General features: G+C 37.0%; 1 protein-coding gene across 3 annotated transcripts in view; it reads left to right on the forward strand.

Annotated features, from left to right (window-relative positions):
* CRACR2A (calcium release activated channel regulator 2A) overlaps nucleotides 1-6,514 on the forward strand; it is a 301,039-nt gene extending 294,525 nt beyond the window's left edge. For all 3 annotated transcript variants that reach the window (XM_031939179.1, XM_031939181.1, XM_012550790.3), the window contains 2 exons: nucleotides 2,857-2,933; nucleotides 5,904-6,514. In XM_031939179.1, the coding sequence (XP_031795039.1) occupies nucleotides 2,857-2,933; nucleotides 5,904-5,994 (168 nt within the window). In that variant the 3' untranslated portion in view covers nucleotides 5,995-6,514. The remainder of the gene's footprint in view (nucleotides 1-2,856; nucleotides 2,934-5,903) is intronic.
* The last annotated feature ends 18,278 nt before the right edge of the window (nucleotides 6,515-24,792 follow it).

The raw sequence follows: 24,792 nt of genomic DNA on the forward strand, positions 1-24,792 counted from the left end.
GACTTAATATGGTTTCTAAAATTTACCCCCCAAATGCAGCCTCACTGCTGGGTGAGCCCTTATCTCAGCTGGGTCCCAAAAACCATGCTTTTAGTTTTTTATGGCTAAAAACTCAGCTTGGGCTTCTCTCCAGGGCTCCTAGAACTTGGATGACTCACTCTCTTTATCTGTAGAAATTCATAAGGTCATAGCCTGCAGTTTCCACCTAAAACCAACAAAAACAACAACAAAAAAGCTGAGACAAAGAACCAAAGGTTGTATCCTTGGGCTACAGGTCTGTCTCCCATGAGGAACTTCCCTGCATCCCATTTTAGCAGTGGTCTCACCCATCAAAGAGACTCCTCTTCACAAACCTGAAGCAGGCTCTCCAGCCTTTTCCACATGGGAATTGTACCAATGGCATTCTATGCATGATCATCAATGATCAATCTTCTGTCATGTGTCACACGTTTACCAACACTAAGGGTCTGTTAATATAAATAATCCATCCACCTTGGTAGATGGTTTGCGAGATGCAGTGATCCCAAAATTCATTGCCCTGCAGCCAGCCTAAATATAGGCTGCCTTGGTTCATGTCCTTATATCTTGCTTGAACTATGGCAGAAACCAGCTGGTTAGTCCCTTACCTCAAGTCTCTCCTTATTCCAATCTTTCCTCCTCTCAACTGTCAAAGTACATGTCTGAGCACATCACCTTCAATTAATAAATCAAATGCAAAATCCCTTGTTTAACTTTTATAACCCTTCCTAATTTGAACCCTTTCTGCCTTTCCATCTTCTTAAGCCTTACTTCTCTCCATGCACTCTTCAGTCTAATAACTTTGCCCTATGAGCTTGTAACTCACTGTTCCCATCTCCCAATTCTGATTGTTTTCACTGACTGTGCCCCCCTGCTTGGAACTTCCTCCCTCTTCCATTCTACCTCCTGACTTCCCTCACGTCTCAGCTAAGGTCCCACCTTCTATAAAAAACCTTTCCCCATCCCTTTTAGTTTTAATGCCTTCTTTCTGAAACTATTTCCAGTTTATCCCACATCTATCTAATTCATACATGGCTATCTCCCGTTAGACTGTGATTTAAGAGACCATTTCTTTTTGCCTTTCTTAGTACCCTCAGCACTTGGTAGTAGCAGGTGTTTAATATATAATTATTGACAGTTAAATGACTGATAATCTACATTGAAAGAGACAGGTGAGTTCCCTGTACCTGTGAAATTACAGGTGGCTATCCTGTTATTAACATCATCTGAGCATATAGACAGATTTTTTTTTAAAGGCTAGGAAAATAATGAGTCCAAAAAACAAAAGTACTTAGCTAGCTTACTAGCTGCTAGAAAACTAAATCAACAAAATGGATGTGAACGAGATTTGAAAAGCATAAAGTATATATACTCCCAGCACCATCCCCCCAAAGTCCTAAAACCAATGGAAGGTATTATTATAATAGAATTATAGAATATGAGGGCAGAAAGAAACCAGCTTGGCAGCCAGTGATACCACTGGCCTTGGAGTTAGGCAATCTGAGATTTAATTCTGAATCTACTATTTATATGCTATATAATCTTGTGAAAATCATATGTGAAATGAGAAGGTTGAACAAGATGTCATCTAAGGTTCCTTTCCATTCTATGAATGTTCACCTACTCCAACCTTTTAATTTTACATTCAAGAATGCATTACTAGTGCTTTTATACAGTGCTTTGTGCTTACAAAACACTTTTTGTACATTATTTCATTTGGTCCTTATTCATCCTGTGATATGAATAATCTATGAATTATTAGTGTTCCTATTTTAGATGGGTAAACTGAGATTCAGAGAAGTAAAATTATTTTACCTACATACATAATTAGAAAGTGGTAGAGCCAGGATGTTAATCTAGACTACATTTTTAAATTACCCTACAATTTTAAAAATGCCCTTGACTTGGAAAATAGCTGAATAAATTGTGATATATGATTGTAATGGAATACTACCACGCTTTAAGAAATGATGACCTCAGTGGTCTTAAAAAACCATGATAGACTTGGATGAAATAATGTAGAGCAAAATGAGCAGAACCAAGAGCTCATATATAATAAGAATAATATTGTTTTAAGAACAAGTTTGAATGAATACATCATTTTAACTATTTTAAATACCCAAATTAATTATAAAGAACATATGAAGCATCCTCTCTGCATTCAGACAAAGAACTGATGAATAGAAGTATGTACATAAAGGTTTTACACACACATATTTGTGTCTAATGTCACAATATGTCACATCTCCAAGGTGGGGGGGGAGAAAAAAAGGAAAAAATAAACTTACATGATATTTTTTATGTATTTAAAAGGACTAACAAGTTGTTAATAGATGTGCAGTTTCATATATAATTGTCTTTTTTTCTATTCTACTATATTATGGAAATGCTTTTTTTATTTCTTATGTTCAGAGTACAATTAATTGTTTTTTAAATAAAAATTTATTGACTGACAAAAATACTTCAAACTTTTTTTTAATTAACCTCAATCCATAGCATAATGAATCTCTTCAGAAAGTAGAGAAAGAATGTGGAAACAATCTAACCTAGGTGTGATGTTCAATCCTTCACTTAGGAAAGAAGTGCTATTATAATGTTAGTGGTAAATTGCCACTATCTTACTTGACACTGTCCAACACTGGAATAGGGAACTTGAAGGATATAAACTATAAAAAGAGACTGAGTTAGTGAGTTCTAATAAAGACAACACAAGATTCTGGATGAAGGATGACAATGACTTCCATTCTTAATGGCTTTTCTAAAAAAAAAAAAAAAAAAACTGCACCCTTCTGCCTCCCCCTAAGCACTTTTTCTTGTCCTTTTGTCTTACGGGTCTAGGAAAATGATTTGATCTTCTATGAATGCAGCGCATATTCGGGCTATAACGTCAAAGAATCTTTACTTCATCTTGCCAGGTAAAGGGAAAAAAATACTCTATCCTCCATAGTATAACAAATGTCTTAAGGAGAAAAAGAATGAGGGAACTGAATCTGGTTGTGATTCAATCTGATAGTCATTGTGTAGCCTTTCCCAAAGGACATGGCAGAAGTAAGAACTGCTGTCTCTAGATGGAGAGAGTCTCATCCATCTCTTCATAGGAATAGAGCAGAGGAAAACTACTGGCTAGACTTAGAATCTGGGACCTTAGAAATGCTAAAAATCTCTTCTTTCAAGCCAATGGAGGAGTATGGCAACTAATAGGACAGGGCCTACTGTGTATCTTGCATACAATAAATTATTTTAAGATGTTTTGTGGATTGGATTGGATTTGGTGGATTAAAGAAACATAAAGGATGGTTTTTCTATTATTTTTTCCTTTGTTTTGGGGATGTGGGTCCAGAAGCAACTAAGGAGAAATTAATCTCTATGGAGAAGTTAATCTGATGTGTCTTCTTATCATCTTGAACAAAGCTGCCATTAAGGAAAGCACGGTCCATTAAAGTGAAATGTTTGTTTAATGTGTCTAAAATCTGCCATAGTGAAATGACAGGAAAAAAAGAAAAGAAAATCACCGATTTATTAAAGAAAATGAATGTCAAAGAGAATAAAGATTGGGGTTGTTTTTTTGGCCATCATTTTAGTCCCTTTATCTCCATCCCAAGATAAAGCAGCTTCTACCATTCTCTGCGAATAACATGATTCTAGCATAATCATCTCGTTAGAAAGTGAATTCAAAGAGAAATAGGAACTTCTTCAGGCTAACAGCTTTGTTCCATATTAGATATCGTTCTAACTTTTGACAACAAAATGAAGCCCCCAAAAAGGGCTTAGTCACCATGAAGGGTGGTCAGTTTCAGGGGTTCAAGTTCAAACAAGTAGAGAGAAGGTTTAAGTGTGGAAACGATGAAAGATGTGGTATTGGAAGATGTCAACCCTAGTGCCATTGAAAGAGAACCAAAGTGGAAGTCAGGAGATCTGGGATCCTGCCCTACAATCTCACAATGATTAGCTATGTGATTGTGGGTAATTCCCACCTCTCTCCTGTGGGTCTCAGTTTTCTTATCTGTAAAATTTGGGGGTTGACAACATGGTCAGTGGGTAGAATGTATTAGACAGCCAAAGACCCAATTCTGTACAATGAGGAGGTTGGATTACATGAATTAACATCCCTTCAAGCATTAAATGCATGGTTTTATGTTTCCTGGTTAGCTGACTGGACTTAATACAATATAATACAATACAACACAATATAACACAAGAAAACACAACATAAGAATATATTAAGATGTCATTTGGAGATTTCAATTTTGTCTGATTCTCTGTTGTTCCGATTGGGATTTTCTTGGCAAAGATACCATTTTCTTCTTCAGCTCATTTTACAAATGAGAAAAATGAGGTAAACAAGGCTAAGAAACTTACACAGACTCATAGTATAGTCAGATAATAAGTGACTGAAGCCGGATTCGAACTCATGAAGATGAATTTTCCCGACTCCAGGTTCAGCATCTTATCTACTCTATCACCTACACATATTAAGCAATAGGAGAGAAAGAAAATTTAGATCAAACATGGTCTATGCTCTCATGCCTGGATGGAGATAAGATATCAGCACAGATGACTACGACACTCATTATTCCGTGATAATTGCACCAGAGCACTGGAATAATAGAAGTAGTGATTTACATAATGTGTTAGGCTGTAATGTGCTTCCCACACATTAACTCATTGCAGCCTTTTAACAGCAGAGTGGGGTAGGTGATTCAGATGTTAGTATCCCCATTTTAAAGCTATGAAAACTGAGACCCAAAGAGATGATTTTTTTTGCCCTAGATGATATGAATAATAACCTACCAGGAAGTTAAGATAGATAGAAAGATAGAAAAAAAATACAAGATTAAGTTTGGCCTCTTTCCTACAGGTTTGTTGATCTTCTAAAAATATTCTCATGCTAATAATTAATTAGTGTATCCAGTGGAGGGAATACTGAATTAGGAATCCAGAAAATGTGACCTTAGCTAGTCTTAGCTACCTAATGACTTTAATGACTACTTAATGACCAAGCTAGTGACCTCAAAGCTTAAACCTCTCCGAGTCTCAGTTTTCATATCTGTAAAATGGAATTGACAATAACACTATCTCCCTTCCAAAGTCTCAAGATTGTCATAAAAATGCACTAAGCTGAGAAGACATCTCCTCCCACTCCTTTGTACAGGCTGGAGTTCACAAACAGAACGTTACATGTATTGTTAGCTTTTTAGAAAGGTATTAATAGATTTTTCATTTTTTTCTCACTATTGCAGTTTCACGTGCAATCTTTTAAAAATTACATCATAGAAATGCTTCTTTTATTCCATAAATTAAAAATAAAAAAATTTAAAAAATTTTAAAATTTCTCTTCCTCTTTTTCCTCTTAAAAATAATTCTTTGTTACAAGGGATAGCTCTCTAGGTGGGAGAGAGATACAGGATAAATTTAAGTAATGTAAAAACATAGATAAAATTTTTCAAAAACAAATTTAAAAAGAATTAAATGAACCATCTAATGAATGAACAAAGCATTTATTAATAGCTTACTATATTCAAAGCACTGTGCTAAGTGCTGGAGATACAACTAGAAAGGTAAAACAGCCTATACTTTCAAGGAGCTCACACTGAAAACTATAAAGTTTTATATGACTACAAGATACCAGTACTATTACTTTCAAGTCTCTGGTACTCATCTCCTGTATTACCTTGTAACTCAACCCACTGGCTGACATTATAATCATAGATAAAATACTTACTAGCTCTATGGCTATGGGCAAAGCATCTCTTCTCTATGAACCTCAGTTTCCTGATCTCTCAGATGGAGATAAATACTACTTGCACTGCCTACCTCTTGCCTTCACTCTGACTCATCGGGAGGTTGTTGCTCCCTAACTAATGACTCATCTTTTTCCTTCCCAGGATCCTCAAAGAACAAGAAGACACTGTGAAAGAGAATATCATCCAGGTCCACCATCAACCCAAGAAGAAGGCTTGCTGTGGCCAGCAGTAGAGGGATGGGCTTTGAGACCATGACAGATCCCATATTACATGTGGAGTGCAAGTTCTTTGTTGAAGGCTTCTGCCCAGAGCTTAATTCACTTCAATAACTCATTCCTCCTGGTTGGGACATTCCAACCTTGTGGAAGCTACTTTTAGACACTAGAGTTCTATTTCCCCCTCTCCTCTCCCTCAAGCCCAGATGTCCATTTTTTAAAGCTGGTTTCCTACAGTGAAGAAGAAGGTGGGGATGGAGAGGGTAGGGATGGGCTTGACAAAATTCACTATGTGCCTTTATACATCGTTTTTTCTTCCCTAACCGATTTTTTAATAGGACAGATTTGCTGCTTATTGGACAGCAACCTGAGTCCTCCTCAGGGATTATATAAAGGCATGTTCTTTGGTAACTAAACTGTCTCTGTAAGCACTTCCTAGACCTTGATCTTATTTAGCTGTGTTTAAATTACTTCAACTCAATAAAGATTTCTTGTGAAAATATACCAAGAACAGATAACTCATATTCCCATCCCAAATTTTTCTAGCATGTTCTGACTAAAAAAGGAATTGGGACTCTGGGCTTCAATTACTTCATTTATTAAAAAAAAAAAAAAAAAAAATGGAGGTGGGACTCAGGACCCCATAACAGCACACCATTGGCTAGATCTCTTGCCCCACCCCAACCCCTACCCAGGCTGCAAGTAGAAACTTCTTGGTCATTGTGATTGATCACTTTTAGTTTCCTTGGAAATGTGCCTCACAAAGGATCCATGGCCTCACCTCCAAATCTCTATCTCCCCCTTCCTCCTCTCACCAAACTTTTGTTGGTGTTCGTCCTACATTCTTGAAGAGGACATCAGAAAGGGCCTCCCAAGCTAGACTGTGGGCAATCATACTAGATCAGGGGTTAGGAAAGTGAGATTACTATTTGGTGCTGGGTGAGAGATGAAAATCAAAAGGTAGGAAAGGAGGAGGGAGGGAGGAAGGGAGGAAGGAAGGAAAGGAGGAAGGGAGGAAGGGAGGAAGGAAGGAAGGAAAAGAAAGGGAGGGAGGGAAGGAGTAAAGGAGGAAGGGATGGAGAGAGGAAGGAGGAAGGGAGGGAGAGAGGAAGGGAGGGAGGGAGGAAGGAAAGGAGGGAGGAAGGAAAGGAAGAAGGGAGGGAGGAAGGAAGAAGGGAGGGAGGGAGGGAGGGACGGAGGAAGGAAAGGAAGAAGGGAGGGAGGAAGGAAGGGAGGGAGGGAGGAAAGGAAGAAGGGAGGAAAGGAGGAAGGGAGGAAGAGAGGGAAGGAGGAAGGGAGGAAGGGAGGAAGAGAGGGAAGGAGGAAGGGAGGAAAAGAGGGAAGGAGGAAGAGAGGGAGGGAGGAAGGGAGGGAGGAAGGAAAGGAGGAAGGGAGGAAGGGAGGGAGGAAGGAAAGGAGGAAGGGAGGGAGGGAGGGAAGAAAGGAGGGAGGAAGGAAAGGAGGGAGGGAGGAAGGAAAGGAGGAAGGGAGGAAAGGAGGAAGGGAGGAAGAGAGGGAAGGAGGAAGGGAGGAAGGAGGGAAAGAAGGAAAAGAGAAAGAAAGAAAGGAAAAAGAAGAGAAAGAAAAGGAAGAAGAAAAAGCCATCTGCTTCTAAAACTGAAACCATTTCTAGGGGATATAAATACAATATATATATAGCTATATAAAAGCCATTTTCTAAATGTTTCTCAAAATAGCTTCTAGAAAAGCTGTATATGATGATTAATGGGCTAGATTGACACTGAGGCAAGAGAAATCACTATGCTTTCAGATATGCCAGAGAGGCCCCACGTTAGGTCCATAGTTACCAACATAATTTTCTTTTTTTCTCCTCTTTTTGTCCCCCCTTCCTCCCACACCTCTTCCCCAGGAGATCATATTTAAAAACAAAGCTAAAAAAAATCTGTAGCTGTGTCTTTTGATATTTTGATAGAATTTCAGAAGGAAGAGAAATGTTGCTGTCGTCTTGACTGGAATGAAAAAAGAATGGGAATAATTTAACCTCAGTTTCCTCATTTGTAAAAAAGGGAAAAAAAGTATGAATTAGATGACTCCAATTCTAATGTTCAATAATCCCTGCCCTGAGAACCATGTGATAATGCTTTCTGTTAGTTTCCAGTCTAGGGGATCCTCTAGAAGTGGCCTGTTCATACACAGATTTGGAGGAATAGAAAAGGGGACAGATAAAAAAACCCTGCTACTGAGGTCAATTCTCCCTCTATCTCATGGGCAGTCAGGCAGATTTGTAGCCTGCCATCCAGCTGGGAAGAATTTCCAGAATTTCAGACCATTATTGCCACTTCCCTGAAATCTAACTGTCAAAAATTTTAAGAATGCCATTTCCCACCCCAATAATTGCTAACATGGTATCAATGGGAGTGGAAGGAAAGATGCTTAGAATGATTTCCTAGAAGGGCCAGAGTGATGCATTGTAAAGGATGCAGAATCTGGGTTTAAATGCCAGCTTTGCTGTTTTATTTACCGTGCAGCTCAGGCAATTCATGTTAGCTCTTTGAGTGTGTTTTTTAACCTTTAAAATGAAGGGACTGGATTTTTTGATCTCTAAGGTTCTTTTTCCTACCCAAAGCTTATTACCAGGACTATACCTAAGGTCAGTCCTGTTTCCACTTTCAGTTTTCCTTGACATTACTAGATCTACATTTCATTTCCCAACCAGGCTCTTTCCCCCCAAAGTCCCTTCTCTCCACCCATATCCTTTTCTAATACAGAAGCCTGGCCTGGGTCCAACCCAGATCTGACTCACGTGTATCTTATAAACAGGAGATTCTACAAATTTCCTCTCACTATAGAAGGAGGCTCTCTTTAGGGACAAAAGAGAATTCCTCATCAATTCAGTAAAATATGGGATCTTGTAACTTTCATAGTTGAGTCTCACTAAGAGTAGGATTAAACTGGGAGAGGAACTTGTTTTATAAAAATGCTCATGATAGAATGAACACTCCCCTTCCCCAGTTTGAAGTTAAAGAGAGCAACTGTGATGTTGCTTACTACTTGTATAACTTTGGACAAGTTACCTTTTCCTTGGATCATAGCTTCTGTACATAACCTCTGTCAGGGGTTTCCTTTTGATTAAAAGGGCCTAGATATGCTTTGAGGAACTTTCACTTCTGTAATTTATTGCCCTCACCAGATAGAATATGGGAAAAATCAATATCTGTAAACTACCTACCTCTAAGGGTAGCCACCAGCTCACCTTATAAACACTCCCTCTCACAAGGTTCAAATTAAAAAACTTTATTTATATGGAAAATAGAAATAACTCTTATCTGAGCCCAAAAAGAGTGAGCAGAGCTTTATCCCCATAGTTGGCAACTTTCCCTTCCTAAATCTATACGGTCTCCATTATTTTCAGTACTGCTGTGGATGGGACTCCAGCAACCTAGGAGGTAGTGTTTGTTTCTGAGAATTCCCACCATCTCCCATCAGGTGATGTTTGTCTCTCAGAGGTTCTGTGGTTCTGTCTTCTATTGCTCAGCTCTTGGAACCATTGCAGTTTTGCTTCCTGTAGCCCAGCTCTCAACACTGCTGCCCTTTGTTAACCTACTTCCTTTAGTTGGGTGATCTATTCAAAGCAGGGGGAATAAATCTGGACACTGGTAGCATTGCCAGGTTGTTATATTGGTAGGATTGCCAGGTTGTATGGTATTTCAGCAGGATAGCTGCACACTTGATACCCTCTAGCTGGGGTATTTTGTTTTGTTTTGTTTTTCATGAGAGGATTTTTTAAAAATTTTTAATAGCTTTTTATTTTACAAGTTATATGCATGGGTAATTTTACAGCATTGACAATTGCCAACCTTTTGTTCCAATTTTTCCCCTCCTTTCCCCACCCCCTCTCCTAGATGGCAGGATGACCAATACATGTTAAATATATTAAAGTATAAATTAAGTACAAAATAAGTATATATGTCCACACCGTTATTTTGCTGTACAAAAAGAATCAGACTCTGAAATATTGTACAATTTAGCTGGGATATTTGCAGAATTCTCACCCTCCCCATTCCCCTAGAGTTATACTTTTGAAACAAATGAGAAAGCCAGCAATTCCGAGCCTTTGAAACTACAAAAGCAGTGACTTTTCTCTTTCCCACATTATACTGCTTCTGGCTCACTGACAAAGAAAGAAAAAAATTAGGTTCAGTGTTCTATCTTTCTATATTTTTTATAAGGCTTATAGAAAAATAACATTGATTCCTTCTCTTTGCCTCTGTAAAACTCCAGTCTCAGTCCAATCTTACTAGGCAAAAATGTTTTTGTTCTATTTATGGAAGGGAGAATACCTCTTCTTTTTATAGATATCTATACATTAATTGATACATCAAACAGCCTAGAATTTTTGTTAGCTTCCAAACTTTATCACAGGGTAAAACATAAAATAAAAAATGAATCTAGTTTCTAGATTCTAGAAGGAAGGAAGGAAGGAAAAAAGAGGGGGAGGAATCTAGTTTCTAAATCTGGGCTACCACTCCATCACCCCACTGGGGCCAAACAGAACCAGGGAAAGAATATAGAAGAGAAGCATTCAATTTCTAGAGTCATGATCTCTTCCTCCCATATCAGTAATGAAGATTCACTTCAGCGCCATAGTTCATCCTGTAAATGTCTCCATCATCCTTGGTTTGAGCTTCTGTTCCATTTTGATCTAAGGGAGGATGGTGTCATCCTTTCTGCAAGCCTGTTCCACATCAGGAAAATGGTAGACCCCAGAATGTGGGAATAAAGGCTGAATCATCTCTCTAACATTTGTTTTCCTCTCTCAAGTCTATTAAGTCACTACCTCTGAGGAGTTCTTCCACTCTCTAGAAAAATGTGCTCATCTTCTTCCTCTTCAGTCTCTCCTCTGGTCACCTTGGAGGCTCCTTCCAAATCTAGAATTCTTTAATGACTTTGGAGTCCCTGACTCATTATGTTTAGAGGTTAGAAATACATTTTAAAGCCAGAATACTCATTCCCTTGAACCTATTTTTGTACCCAAATTCCTGATAAATCACTTCAAAATTATCCCAAGAAAAACTCTAGGAATCCAACTATCCTAGACTGATAAGAGAAGCTACATGACACAGTAGGTAGAGTGCCAGCTTTAGAGTCAGAAAGATTTGAGTTCAAATCTGACCTCAGATATCTGCCAGATGTGTGAGCCTGGAAAGGCCATTTAAACACCACTTGCCTCTATTAAATAAACTGGAAAAAATGGCAAACCACTCTAGTATCTCTTCCAAGAACCTCAAATAGATTTATAGTCAGATATAACTAAAATGACTGAACTGCAACAGACTGATGCTGTGCATTCTACCCAAATGGCCATCTCTCTGTTTTCTGAATTTAACTTTCATAGCTCCTCTCTCAGCACTACAAGTGAGTATTGCCTTGAATGTTTTGATTCCTTCCTTCCGCCTCTTGGAATCATTAGCTTCCTTCAAGTCTCAGCCCAGATGTCACCTCCTATATAAAGCCTTCCTTGACCCTTCTCACCCGACTGCCATTTTGCTCCTCAAATCTTCTTTTTTTTACTTTCCTATGGACTATGTCCCACCCCACCCCATAGGTACCTCTACACATACCAGGAACAGACACTATTTAGTGTGCCTGAATGTAGTGCTTCATAAATGCTAAATTTATTGTGCTGTAAGGAATGTCTTCTTGCCTTATCCCATAGATTCAATCAGTCAATCAATCAGCTAGCATTTATTAAGCACTTATTATATATTAGGCACTTTGCTAAGTGTTGGGGTTGCAAAGAACCATCAAAGAAACAAAAGCATTGTACCTCTTTTAAGGATATTAAATTTTTTAATGGTGAAATAATTTGTAAATAACTAAATACATTTAAGACATGTGCAAAGTAGTTGGAAAGGGGACTCAGAGGGAAGATATTAGTATCTGGGGGACCAGAAAAGGTGTCCTGCAAGAAGGTAGGATTTTAGGTGACTCTAGACAAAGAGAAAAAAAGAAAGAGAAAGAGTTTCTTTTACCAATGAAATCAAAGGCAGTAGTATCTAACTTTATTCTTAGATACTTAGATACACAAGAAAAATATGTTCTATATAACAGTTCAATAAAGTGGACCAAGCAACCTGAATGACCAAAATGACCAATGAGCTTGCCAAAGTATCTTAATTAAATTGTTTTCTGATGCCTTGGAAGTGATATTGATTTCTCAAAGAACTTACAAGAAGAGTGAAGCTGAGGGGGAGAGGGAGGGGATGTTCCATGGTGAGAAAGCCACTGAGTCATGATAGTGAGTCAGAAACACAGGCAGGACAAAAGCTCAGACAGGAGGGATGTTATGGCACAGATGGAAAATGGAGCATCATGTTTTGACAAATAAAGAAAATAGACCCATATCTTAAATTCTAAAGAGGAGTAGAATTTAGGGATATTAGAAAGATAAGGAGGGAATGAGCATTTATAGAGCACCCACTGTGTACTAGGTGCTGTGCTAAGGAAGCACTTTATACTGATACTATCTCATCATATCCTTACAACAGTCCTTTAGAATAGGTTCTATTATTATACCCATTTAACAGATGGGTAAACTGAAATAAACAAATGAACAAAAAAGATTAAATGACTTGCCCAGAATCATAGCTCAAAAGTGTCTAAGGCTAGATTGAAATTCGGTTCTTCCTGATTCCAGATCCAGCATTCGATCTGCCATACCATCTACCAAGAACTGACCCTAGAGGTAACAGAAAGTCACTGAAGTTTATTAGTAGAGGGGTAATATGGTCAAACTCATATTTTAGAAAAATCATTTTGCTAGCTGGATATTAGATGGAGTGAGGGGAAACTTGAAGGAGGCAGAACAATTACAAGATTATTGCAATAGTTTGGACAAAAGGTGATAAGGATCTGAACTAGGGTGGGCAGCTGTGTAAATGGTGAAAGAGGAGATGTTGTGAAGAGCTGGGGAAAAAATTTATCAATGAATTAAATGTGTGAGATGTATCAGAATGAGGATTTGAGTATGGTACTAGTGTGATGAAATTGGCTTTTGGCAGGGGATGCTGATACCCTTGATAATTACAGGAAAGGGTAGAAAAGGGAAATTTCAAGGGGAAAGATAATTAATTCTTTTGGGGATATGTTGCGTTTGAGACGCCTAATGGACATCTTGTTCTAAATATTGTGGAACTAGTATTCAAAGGAGAATGAGGGCTAGATATATAGATATGAGAAACATCTATATAGAGATAATAAATTAGGTCACCAAGTGGGGTAATAATATTCTTTTCACAAAGAGAAGCAGGTTCAGGACAGAGTCTTAGTTATGTGTGAACTGGAGAAAGAACCACCAAAGGGTACTAACGAGTGTACAGATCTTTGGAAGAGAACCAGGAGAATGTGATATCAAGAAAACTCAGAGAAGAAATCCAGTCGGAAGGGGTCTGCAGTATTAAATTCATAAAGAAATCATGAAGGATGAGGAGTTAGAAAAGGTCAGTATATCTGGCATATAAGAAATCATTTTAATAGCACAGTTTTAGTTGAGTGATGAAGGTCAGAAACCAAATTATATTGCCCAAGATTTGGGAGAGAATGAGAGTAAAGAAAGGAGAAGAACTTAGATCTCTCAGGAAATTTCACCAATTAGAGGAAATGACACGTAGGATATCTGGGAAGATGGTATAATTAAAAAAAATTTAAGAATAAAAAAGACATGAGCATATGAGAAGGAGCCAGTAGATAGAGAGAGATAAAGAGTAAGAAGAAAAATTATAAAAAGAGCAATCTGCTGAAGAAGAACTGGGAGACATAATCCATTATGTATTTAGAAATGTTGGGGTTGGCAAGAAGGGCCACCTGCACACAAAACCTAAGTAAAAGAGGATATATTGGATTAAGATCTTTCAAAGATGTGGGATTAAAGTATGAGGGGACATCAACTGAGAGGGTGTGGGAAGGAGTGCCATGGGAGGTTTGAGGAGAGATGAGTTTTGGAACAGCTATTATCTACAAAGAGAATGAAATAGAAATCAAATGACTGCCCTGCTGCAATAAGAGCCCAGGTGAGATTAGATAACATCAATTTGTAGTGGACTATCCAGCATTTTCATGATTTACTATAGCTCCCTTTTAGTAAGAAGTAAAAAGAACAAAGGAGGCTGGGAGTGGGAATCATCCAAGTAATTGAGGGAAATGATTAGACTCTTCATGCTTTTAAGTATTTGCCAATATGTGTGTATCATCCTTTTGTGTTTTAATATTTCTTTTGTAGTGGAAGAAATAAATGGCTGACCTATGTCTCAATACTTATACAATAAAGAGTTAATCATTTTTAGAGAGATTCACAATTCAAATCAAATATAATCTTTACAAGATTGTCTCTGGGGTTTTGAAGTTGCAAGAATTTGCAAGAAAAACCTCTTTTCTTTTAGAGGTCTAGCTCCCAGAGCACTGAACTCAGATCTCTCTAGTTTACTATATCTTAGACCTCTACTTGGACTCCATTATTGTCTTCGACAATACTGAGGACAAGCAAATCATAGTAGTGTAATGGATAGAAAGTTGTCCTGGGCAGTGTGAAAATCTGAATTCAAGTTCAGAGTCTGACATATTTAGAACAAGTCAATTAGCCTTTCAAGGTCCCAGAAAACTCAATTGCAGGACAGATATTGATTTGCAACTGCAGAAGGAATCTCTTTACTGTGAATTCCCTATCTCAAAAAAAAAAAAAATCACAGGCCAAGTCCCCAAATAATCATATCATATATTAAAAAGCAGTTATTTTATCCATCACTGTAAAACTTAAATACTGAGGATTAATAGCTGGATATCTGCTCACCTAAAGACTATTTCTATCTGTATAGTATCAAAAAAGTTGAAAACAAGATGATACAAGATAAATAACAAAAATGTCATTTTTTCAAACCTTTATTTCAGTGGAAGGAATTGCTAGAACTATTCTCCTTAATGGAAAGAAACCATGTGACTCTGACAATGGAGCAAAATCAATGTAGTAAGTGAGAAGTACCCAAATAAAACCCTTATTTCTTTGAGAACTAGGGCAATGTCTCATACATTAACCAGACAACTTTCCAAATGGGATCTACTTTCCTTTAACCTCAATTTAGAAAGAAGAACATCTAGACACTCATCTTATCAACAGGATATCAGTATCTCAACCATTGATTAATACAATGCACTGTTCCAAAAAAGCCCATACAGTATTACTGTAAGTCAAGACTTGCTATAAAACTAAACTGTGAGGATGATGGCATTGTATTACATTGAGGAGAATACCCTCTGAGAAGGCATAGGAAAATTGTGAACTCCCCACCTCTGCTACAAACATTGATATTAGCAGCAATAATAATATTAACAATAGTTTACACTTGATATGAATTAATCCTTAATATAGGTAAAATGTTAAAATAATATTTTCCTCAATTATGTGTAAAAACAATTTTTAACAATTTTTTTTTAATTTTGAGTTCAAAGATATTGGTTTTACATGTGCAATAATGTAAAACTTAATTCCATAGTAGCCATTTTGTAGAAGAAAATTCAAACACAAAAAAAGAAAGTGAAAAATAGTATGTTTTAGTCTGTATTCACAATCCATCAGTTCTTTCTCTCAGAGCAGATAGTATTTTTCATCAAGAATCTTTTGACATTATCTTGTATTATTATATTGCTGATAATAGCTAAGTCATTCACAGTTGTTCATCATACAATATTGCTATTATTGTGCACAGTTCTGGTCATTTCACCAACTCATGTAAATCTTTTCAGATTTTTCTGAAAGCATCTTGCTCCTCATTTCTTATAGCACAATAACATTCTGTTATGATCAAATACTATAATTTGTTCAGTCATTCCCCAATTGGTAGATATCCCCTTAATTTCCAATTCTTAGTCATCACAAAAAGAGCTCCTAGAAAAACTCTTGTACAAATATGTCCTTTTACTTTAAAAAAAAAAATCTCTCTGGGATATAGACTTAGCACTGGTATTACTGGATCAAAGGGTATGCACAGATTTATAGCCCTTTAGAAATAATTCTAAATTGCTCTCCAGAATGGTTGGATAAGTTCATAACACCACAGATAAGGCATTAATGTCCCAATTTTCCCACATCCCATTCAACATTTACAATTTTCCTTTTCAGTCACTTTACCAAATCTGATGGATGTAAAGTGGTGCCTCAGAATTGTTTTAATTTACATTTCTCTAATCAATGTTAATTTAAAGCATTTTTTCATATGATTATAGATAGTTTGGATTTCTTTATCTAAAAACTATTTATATCTTTATACAATATATTAATTGGAGAATGACCTATATTCTTATAAATTTGAATCAATTCCCTATATATTTGAGAAATGAGGCCTTTATCAGAAATATGTAAAATTTTCCCTTTATTTGTTTTCCTTACAATTTTGGTTGCATTGGGTTTTTTTGCGCAATAAGCTTTTTAATTTACTATAATCAAAATTTTCCATTTTACATTTTGTAATGCTTTCTCTCTCTCATTTGGTCTTACAGTGTTCTCTTATCCATAAAGCTCACAGGTAAACTATTCTATCCTCCTCAAATTTATTTATGGTATCACTCTTTATGTGTAAATTCATGTACCCATTTTGACCTTTTCTTGTTGTATGCTGTTGATCTCTATCAACCTTTTGCCAAATTATTTTCCACGTTTCCTAGCAGTTTTTGTCAAAGAGCGAATTTTTCTCCCAAAAGCTTAGATCTTTGAGTTTATCAAATACTAAATTACTACAATTGTTTACTTCAATGCATTGTGTACTTAATTTATTCCATTGATCTACCACCTGACTTATTATACAGTATCAGATTGTTTTGGTGATTACCACTTCAAAATAAAGTTTGAGATCTAGTATGGCTGTCACCTTCCTTCACTTTTTTTTTTCATTGATTTCCCTGATATTCTTGAACTCTTGTTCTAGTTCCATAAAGTAATTTTGGGGTAATTTGATTGGTATGGTCCTGAATAAGCAGATTAATGTAGATAGAACTGTCATTTTTATTATATTGACTCATCTTACTCAGAAGCAATTAATACTTTTCCAAGTTTTTTAGATTTGATTTTATTTGTCTGAAATGTTTTGTAATTATGTTTGCATAATCCCTGAGTTTGCTTTGGTGGAAAGACTCTCAAGTATTTTATATTATCTTTACTTATTTTAAATAGAATTTTTCTTTCTAGCTCTTGTTGCTGGATTTTGTTAGTAATATATAGAAATACTGATGATTTACATAGGTTTATATCCTGCAATTTTGCTAAATTTGTTCATTATTTCAATTAGCTTTTAGTTAATTCTCTATATGTGATATCAGGGCAATTATTTTTATCCCACTATTATAGATAAAGACACTGAGACCCAAAATATTTAAGTGATTTGCTTAAGTAATAGGTTAACTTCAAAATTTAAATCCAGGTTTCTCTTGATTCAAGTTTAGTGATATGAAGGTAAGTGGAAATTGAGCAGGTATGAAAAGTGTGACCTGGAATTTACCTGTTTTATGGGCTTTTTCACAACAGTAAAATACATTCAAGGGATTGCTGGTAAATGTTTAACAACCTTTTTTCCAGAAAAAAATATTATGTAAAACACATCTTTTAGTCTAATTTATACCATTAAATTTTCTTCTTTATTTTTCTTAAATCTGAACAATCAACAAAACATTAAGTCAAGTTAGTTTCTCATGCCATATTGCCCTCAGTATTCTTATGTGTTCGACCATTCTTTGGAGTAGTTTAAGATGGGCAGTCACTTAAGGTATTGAGCTGGGACTACAAACCTATCACTTTACAGATGAGACAAGGGAAACTTAGAATTATGAAATGACATAACACTGCTAGCAAATACAATATGAATTCAAACCTGAATCTTAGTTTTAAATCCATTTTTTCTCCTGTTACACCACAGAGTCTGATGGAAATCAAACCATCATCTTACTAAAAATAATGAACAAAGTTACCCATCCTTTTCTTTTAAGAATTCAGTCCCCAAAGGCTTTGCATCAAAAGGCCTGGCAAATATGTCCAAGGGCAGGCAGGTGACTGCCTGAAATTTGCTTTTCTCTGTGCTAATGGGCAAGTTGCTGTATGTTGTTGATTTTGTTAAAAAAAAATATAGCAGTAGCATGACAGTGTCTGGGGCCTGATTGGCCTTTCTTTCAATGCATATCAAAGCATTACCATTCCGTTCCCCAAGAGTCTCCCTATGGGGCAACTTATTACATGGAAAATATTAATATAACTTTGGCTCTCTCATTGCCACGTGGAAAAGATATTTCCATGCTTGTCTTCCTCTTGCTTCCTGCAGAAACAAACAGACACCACCCCCTCACTCCTTTCTCATTTGTCTTTTCCATCTATAACATGGGCCTTGTATATTTGGAGGCAGAGGAATATAATAATGATAACTGGCATTTATAGAGCACTTTACATAATTTGCTCCCCATAACAACATTCTGTGTAGATATAATTAGCCCCATTTCACAGATGAGAAATGAGATTTGCCTAACATCACACAGTAAAAATCAACCTGGATTTGATCCTGGCTTTATCTTATTTGAATTAAATTGTTCATTCCACTCAACTTCACACCTTCTCCAAAGGCTTATATCCTCTATCTAGTAGAAAGGGCAATGAGCTTCAATTGTTAGAGCTAAAATGGATCCCACAAATCATTTATTTATAGGATCAGAGTAAATAGAAGGGGGAAGAGACTTTAGAGATGGCCTAATGTGACTTTGTATTTGTGAGTTCAATTCTGGTCTCAGACACTTATAGCTATATGATCCTGGGCAGGTTTCCTTGTCTATAAAATGAACTGAAGAAATAAATGACAAACTACAGCATATTTCCCAAGAAAATACCCAAATGAGGATACAAAGAGTCAGACTAGATTGAAAAACATCAAAATCTGACCTCTTTATTAACCTGGATTATGGAACCTGATAATCTGCAGAGAAAAACTGGCTTGCCCAAAGTTATTCATTGAGGTAATGATGGAGGCAGGATTAGCATTCAGGTCTCCTGATTCTTAGTCTACCATTCCTTCCACTACACCAAACCCATCCTGGTCCTTCCTCCAACTGGCTCAAGAGACTTTTGATCAATGACTGCTTCTGTTGGAGCCCCAGTAGCTGGGATAGCAGCCTTCTATTTGGGGAAGGAAGGAAGGAACTTGAGACAGTGTAAAAGGCTCTTCAAAGCAAGATTGGCTCTTTTTTTCCTTTTGGTGATAGTTTGATAAGGGACTTTTAAAATATCTTATTGGTGCTTTAAAAAAAAACCTTACTATCACTTTCTGCTAACTCAATAAAGCTTTCTCTTGCTCCATATGAGTAGAGATGAGCAAAACAAATCAATATATTAGCCATATCTGAAAATGTGTGTCTCATTCAACACCAAGACTCCATTGCCTTTTTATTCCTGAAAGTAGAAAGCATCTTTCTCCATTAGTCAAGTCACTACATTGATTAGAGTTCTGAAGCTACTTCATATCTTCCCATTATGGTGATCCCAGGGTAGAAATGACTGGACCTAAAGAGATAATTTGGAAGGATTTGCTAAATTAAGTTTTTAGATCCTGTAGAATAGACTCTAGAGATACTGTACCTGAAGAAATAAGGCTCAGAAAGATATACCTGAAAGCTAGAGAAAAGGGTATATTTGACTATAGATTCACTCTGACTCAAACCAGCATTAGTAATCGAGATAAAAAGGTGATGAAGGGATAAAAACTGATGATCCCAATTCCTACAGAAACTTCTGTGAGATCAGAATCTGTCAGGAACTACTGAGCATGAAAAAGGTTTCAGAGAGGATTTCAGGTCCAGAATTGCTGAATCTGAATTCTATTCAGGGAGAATTCATTTCCTTTTGCAATAAGGCAATATTTTTTTTCTGTATTAGGAAGATTGGGTCTGTAGCAGCAAGGAATCTTCTCTGAGAAAAAATTAAGAGAAAGTCAGGGAAAAGATTTTGTGAGTGTGTGTGTGTGTGTGTGTGTGTGTGTGCTGGGTAAAGAAGAGAAGCTTAAAATGTCACATGCTGCTAGGTACATAGGAATTGAGGCAAAGAGCCAAGAGAAGAAATCTGGAGAAGTCCCCAAAGGCTTGACCTTACCTGATGATGCGATGGAGAGAGAACAGTGATACAGGCACCTTGCTGAGGGCTAGAGGGACCACAGACTGGAGAGCTATGAGAATCAATACCTTCTGAGGACTGAGGACATAAGGATAAGTGACAAAGCTCTCTGCGGGGAAAATTTGCTTGTTTTTGGGCATTATTTTTTTCCATGAGCACTGAGATAAGTTTTCTCTGTTTTCTCCGACCTGAAAATTAGGTCAGGTTCTTCCTTGAGCTTTGTACTTCTCGACAGAGTTATAATAAGAGAGGGCAACTGGAACTTTGTCCCAAGGCTCTGAAATTTAGATCTCAGTGACAGCATTTGTACTTCTTCAGTAAGTAGAAACAACTTGATAACACCTAGCATGGGAAGAACAATATCTGACAAGTTTAGGGTAGTTTTTCCTTAAAAGGTATTGAAACTGTCATCCACACTTAATTGGCTCAGGGGAATAAGTTTCATGTAATTTCCTGAGGCTTAAGTACAAGCCAGACCACACAAAAGCAAATGTTGCTCTCTCTGTCTCTCTCAGCCTAAACTGGTAATACTAGCAAAAGCATCACAGAAGCAGGAAATCTTCACTAATTGGCTCAATGATGTATCCTAGCTGATATCCTTTCCCTGCTATGACTAAATAAGCTGTTTTTTGTTAGACGGTCTAGAGTAGTAGTTCTCAAAATTTTTGTTCTCTGTATTTTTATATACTATTAAGAATTATTAAGGACCTCTCTAAAGAGTTTTTTGTTTATGTGGGTTATGGTTGTAGATATTTACAATTATAAATAAACACTTAATTTTGAATTTGTAGATCCTCTAAAAGGGTTTCAGAGATTTTTGGGCCAGACTTTGAGAAACACTGTTCTAAAGCAGTTATTGTCAGATTGTTCATCTCAGAATCTCTTTAGTCACTTAAAAATTATTGGAAATCCTTAAAAGACATTTTGTTCACATATGGTTTGTCTGCTGATACTTAACATATGAAAATTTTGAATGTCTTAGTATTTTTATAAAAATAGTTTTTTTTAATGTAGACTCAGTGCAAAGGTCTTGGGTACCAGAATTTCCCACATGATACTTTGAGAAAAGATTGTCTACAGTGTCTTATTTCATTCTAATTCTGAACTTGAAGCTCAGGGACCAGGTCTACAGCACCTAGTTAGTATCAAAGTGTAGAGAGAAGGCCCATTCTAGACTTTGCCCTGTTAAGACATGGAGTAGCAATATCCATTTGTTGAAAGGACTAGAATTCAGTGAACCTTAGTAGAGGCAATGATCTTGATTCCTGGGTGACCTAGCCTCTGTACTTTTCCCATCTTTCACCCCCTCACTAATCTATTTGGGCAAATAGGAGAAACTTAGAGGCAAAAATTGGGAAAATCTCAGCACCAAATCTGCTTAGAAGTCACTAGAAAAATGACCATTGCCTGGGTTATGATCTGAATGCAGAGATGCACATTTAGGAATAACTTTGGATGGTCTTTATAAACTATGATGAGGTGTCTGTTTTCCCATTCTAAAAGGGTATGAAAAGACAATCTAAAAGGATTCACTAGTGGGGATGATGCTATTCTTTATTCTAAAGTTTGACACCTGAGAATGTGCTTTTCTGCTTGGGAAATGGGAAGCCACAGAACCTAGGCTTAGGGAAAACAAAACAGAGAAGGCTTCTGCTGAGTTAGTTGTTGCCTTTTGTCCCTTAAAATATCTGACATAACAGAACATTGGCCCAGTACTTCATCTGCATCAGAAACTGGATACTGCCATTTCTGAGTTGCCAGACACTGCTCTTCTGTATAGCCTACTGCCTTCCGATTCTTGAGGGATGTAATTCTGTCTTATCTAACTTTGTGTCTCCAGTGTTTAGTATGTTTTCTATGTCATAAGAGACTAATATATGTTTGCTGACATTTTTCAGCTTTTCTTTAACTTTCTCTGTTTCCCTGTTCTCTATTGATTCATTTCTCTCTTCTCTCTCTTTCATAAAATCATAGAATTTGATTATTGAAAAGGACTTCATCTATTTCAGTTTATTCAAGGAAGAAAACATGGATGGATTTCCTTTTCCCTCTCTGACCATCTTTACATTTTTCCCCCTTCTGCTGCTTCTTATTTTTTCCACCATATTCTGGTACTCTTGCAGACCAAATAGGAAGGCATCAGGACATCTGTGACCCAGGAAAGGCTGCCGAAGGAGAACTTGGGCTCCCTGACTTTCCCAAAATTGTAAGAACATTGTTGTATCCCTTCCAGCCTCCTGCCAGCATCTATAACATGGCAAGTGAAATTACCAACTTCACACTGTGGGGCTATTTAAATCCGCCTTCTACGTCTGATGAATTTAAAAATATGCTAAGAGTCGACATTTTAAACACAGCGAAACACAAACAAGCAGATGAGGCTCCATTTCCCTCCTATTCCCTTCCCACTCCCCAGAGAGAGAAAGTAATTTTTCATTCATGAAGCTCATCTCCCTCCTCCCCTATAAATAAGGGGGGAAGAAGAGAGAGAGAAAGAGAAAGAGACAGAGACAGAGAGAGAGACAGAGATTCAGAGAAACAGACAGAAGATGTAATGCTGACCTGATGTGAGGAAGTCATGAAAACATCTGAGTTCTGAGAAGGTTTATGCAAGAATCAAGTGGAATTTTGTATATATGTTGTTTTGTAATTTTTAAGTCTTGTGTCAATATAAGCTATGATAAAGAGTGTTTAAAGTAATTTCTATTCCATCAAGACCTTGACTATGTAGAGACTTTGAGGCAAGATGGAGACCTGGTCTCATCATTAGAAATGATACTGTTCAGTGATATGGAGCCTGTATTGATTTCCCAATGTCTAGTAAACACCTGTTCTTTTTCTCTCCTTTCAACTTTGGCATTCACAGGACTGGATTCCCTCCTTGCCCCTACCCACTCTCCACATTACTGTAATCCCTAGACATCCTTTTTAGTATTAGGTTGTACCTTCTTTTCATAATTCCCAATCTCTCTCTGTCTCTCCTCTTTCTCCTCCTTCTCTCTGTCTGTCTGTCTGTCTCTTGCTTTGTCTCTGTCTCTCTCTCTCTCTCTGTCTATGTCTCTGTCTCTCCTCTTTCTCCTCTTCTCTGTCTGTCTGTCTGTCTCTGTCTCTCTCACACATACATATGCCCCCTCAAATACCCAAGCATGTACACACTGATCTCAGAAAAGGAATCAGAATACTGTTCTGTGGCTATCTTCTACTGATCCCAGGGCATTCATTCTCTCTCCTTTCAAATTGCTTAAATGGCTAAATCACAGTCTTTCTTTCCATCCCAATTCCAGCTGGTTCATTTAACATGAATGGTGATGTTTCCTCAAATGCCACTCATTTCCTCTTTCTAACCCCATGACCTTCACTGCACCTCAACAGCACAGAAGGTTGATATAGCCATCATTCAGGTCTTCCCATTCTGTGATCAAGAGTTCTGAAATTTTACATTTAGTCACATTCTATTATCATTCAATCTCTTTCTGTGCATTAATTCCTAAATATATATTTCTCTCTCTCTCTCTCTCTCTCTCTCTCTCTCTCTCTCTCTCTCTCTCCATATATATATATATATATATATATATATATATATATATATATATCCTTCATTCTTACCACTGAATTTCCCAATGGAGTTAAAGGAAGTCAAACAATCTTGCTAACTGGGTCCACTACAACTGGGCTCTCACTAAAGCAAGACAATCCTTTTATTCCTTCATTAACTAATCTTCTATCCCAATTACAACAACAAATGTTAAAATTCTCTCCTTAAGCCTTTCATTCCTCACTTCTCTCCTGAAAATCTTTATTATTTATTAAGAAAGTCAAGACCATTGATTATAAAATCACTTTTATCTTCTTCTCTTCATCTCATAATCCCTTGACATTAATCCTCACTATTTCTTCCTTTACTTCAGTCTACAATAAAGAGGAGACTTGGCTGATGCTCTAGATCCCTTCCCCTACTCTTATCTCCAGTAGATTGTCCCTACCACTATCATCCACTACTCTTTTAATTTTTAATTTCTCCATCTCTATTGATTCCTTCCCTACAGATATATCTAAGTATCCTCCACCTTTGAAAAAAAAAGGTTGTACATTCTCAGCTACTGTATTCTCCTTCCTTTCTTAGCCAAACTCCTTTGAAAAAATCATCTTTGTCTCTGTCTCATTCACTATAAAATCTGGTTTCTGATCCCATTATTCAATTGTAACTGTACACCCCAGTGTTATCAGTGATCTTGTATTTGACTTATCTGATGACTTTTTTTGCACTTTTAGAAACTGTTGGCCTCTATCTCTGGTCTGTATCTGTTTCTGTTTCTCTGTCTTTCTGTCTCTCTGTCTCTCTTTCTTTCTCTCTCTGTCTCTCTCCTCCCTCCCATCTACGTCTCTTTGTCTCTGTTTTTAACATTGTTTGCTCTCTCAGTTTCCCCCTATTTCCCTGAATATTCTCAAAGTATACCCTAAGCCCATTTGTCTTTTCTCTCTGTGTACTCTCATTTGGTAAACTCATCATTAGCTCTCCTCTGTTCAAGTATCATCTTCATGCAGATGATTCCCAGATCTATATACCTGACCCTAATCTCTTTCTTCAGCTTCTGTCCCAGTACCACCTATTGTCTACAACTGGATGTCCCCTAAGTATCTAAACTCATTAAGTCCAAAACAGAGC

The sequence above is a fragment of the Sarcophilus harrisii genome, chromosome 5, assembly GCF_902635505.1.
Source record: "Sarcophilus harrisii chromosome 5, mSarHar1.11, whole genome shotgun sequence".
NCBI classification, from domain to species: Eukaryota; Metazoa; Chordata; class Mammalia; order Dasyuromorphia; family Dasyuridae; genus Sarcophilus; species Sarcophilus harrisii.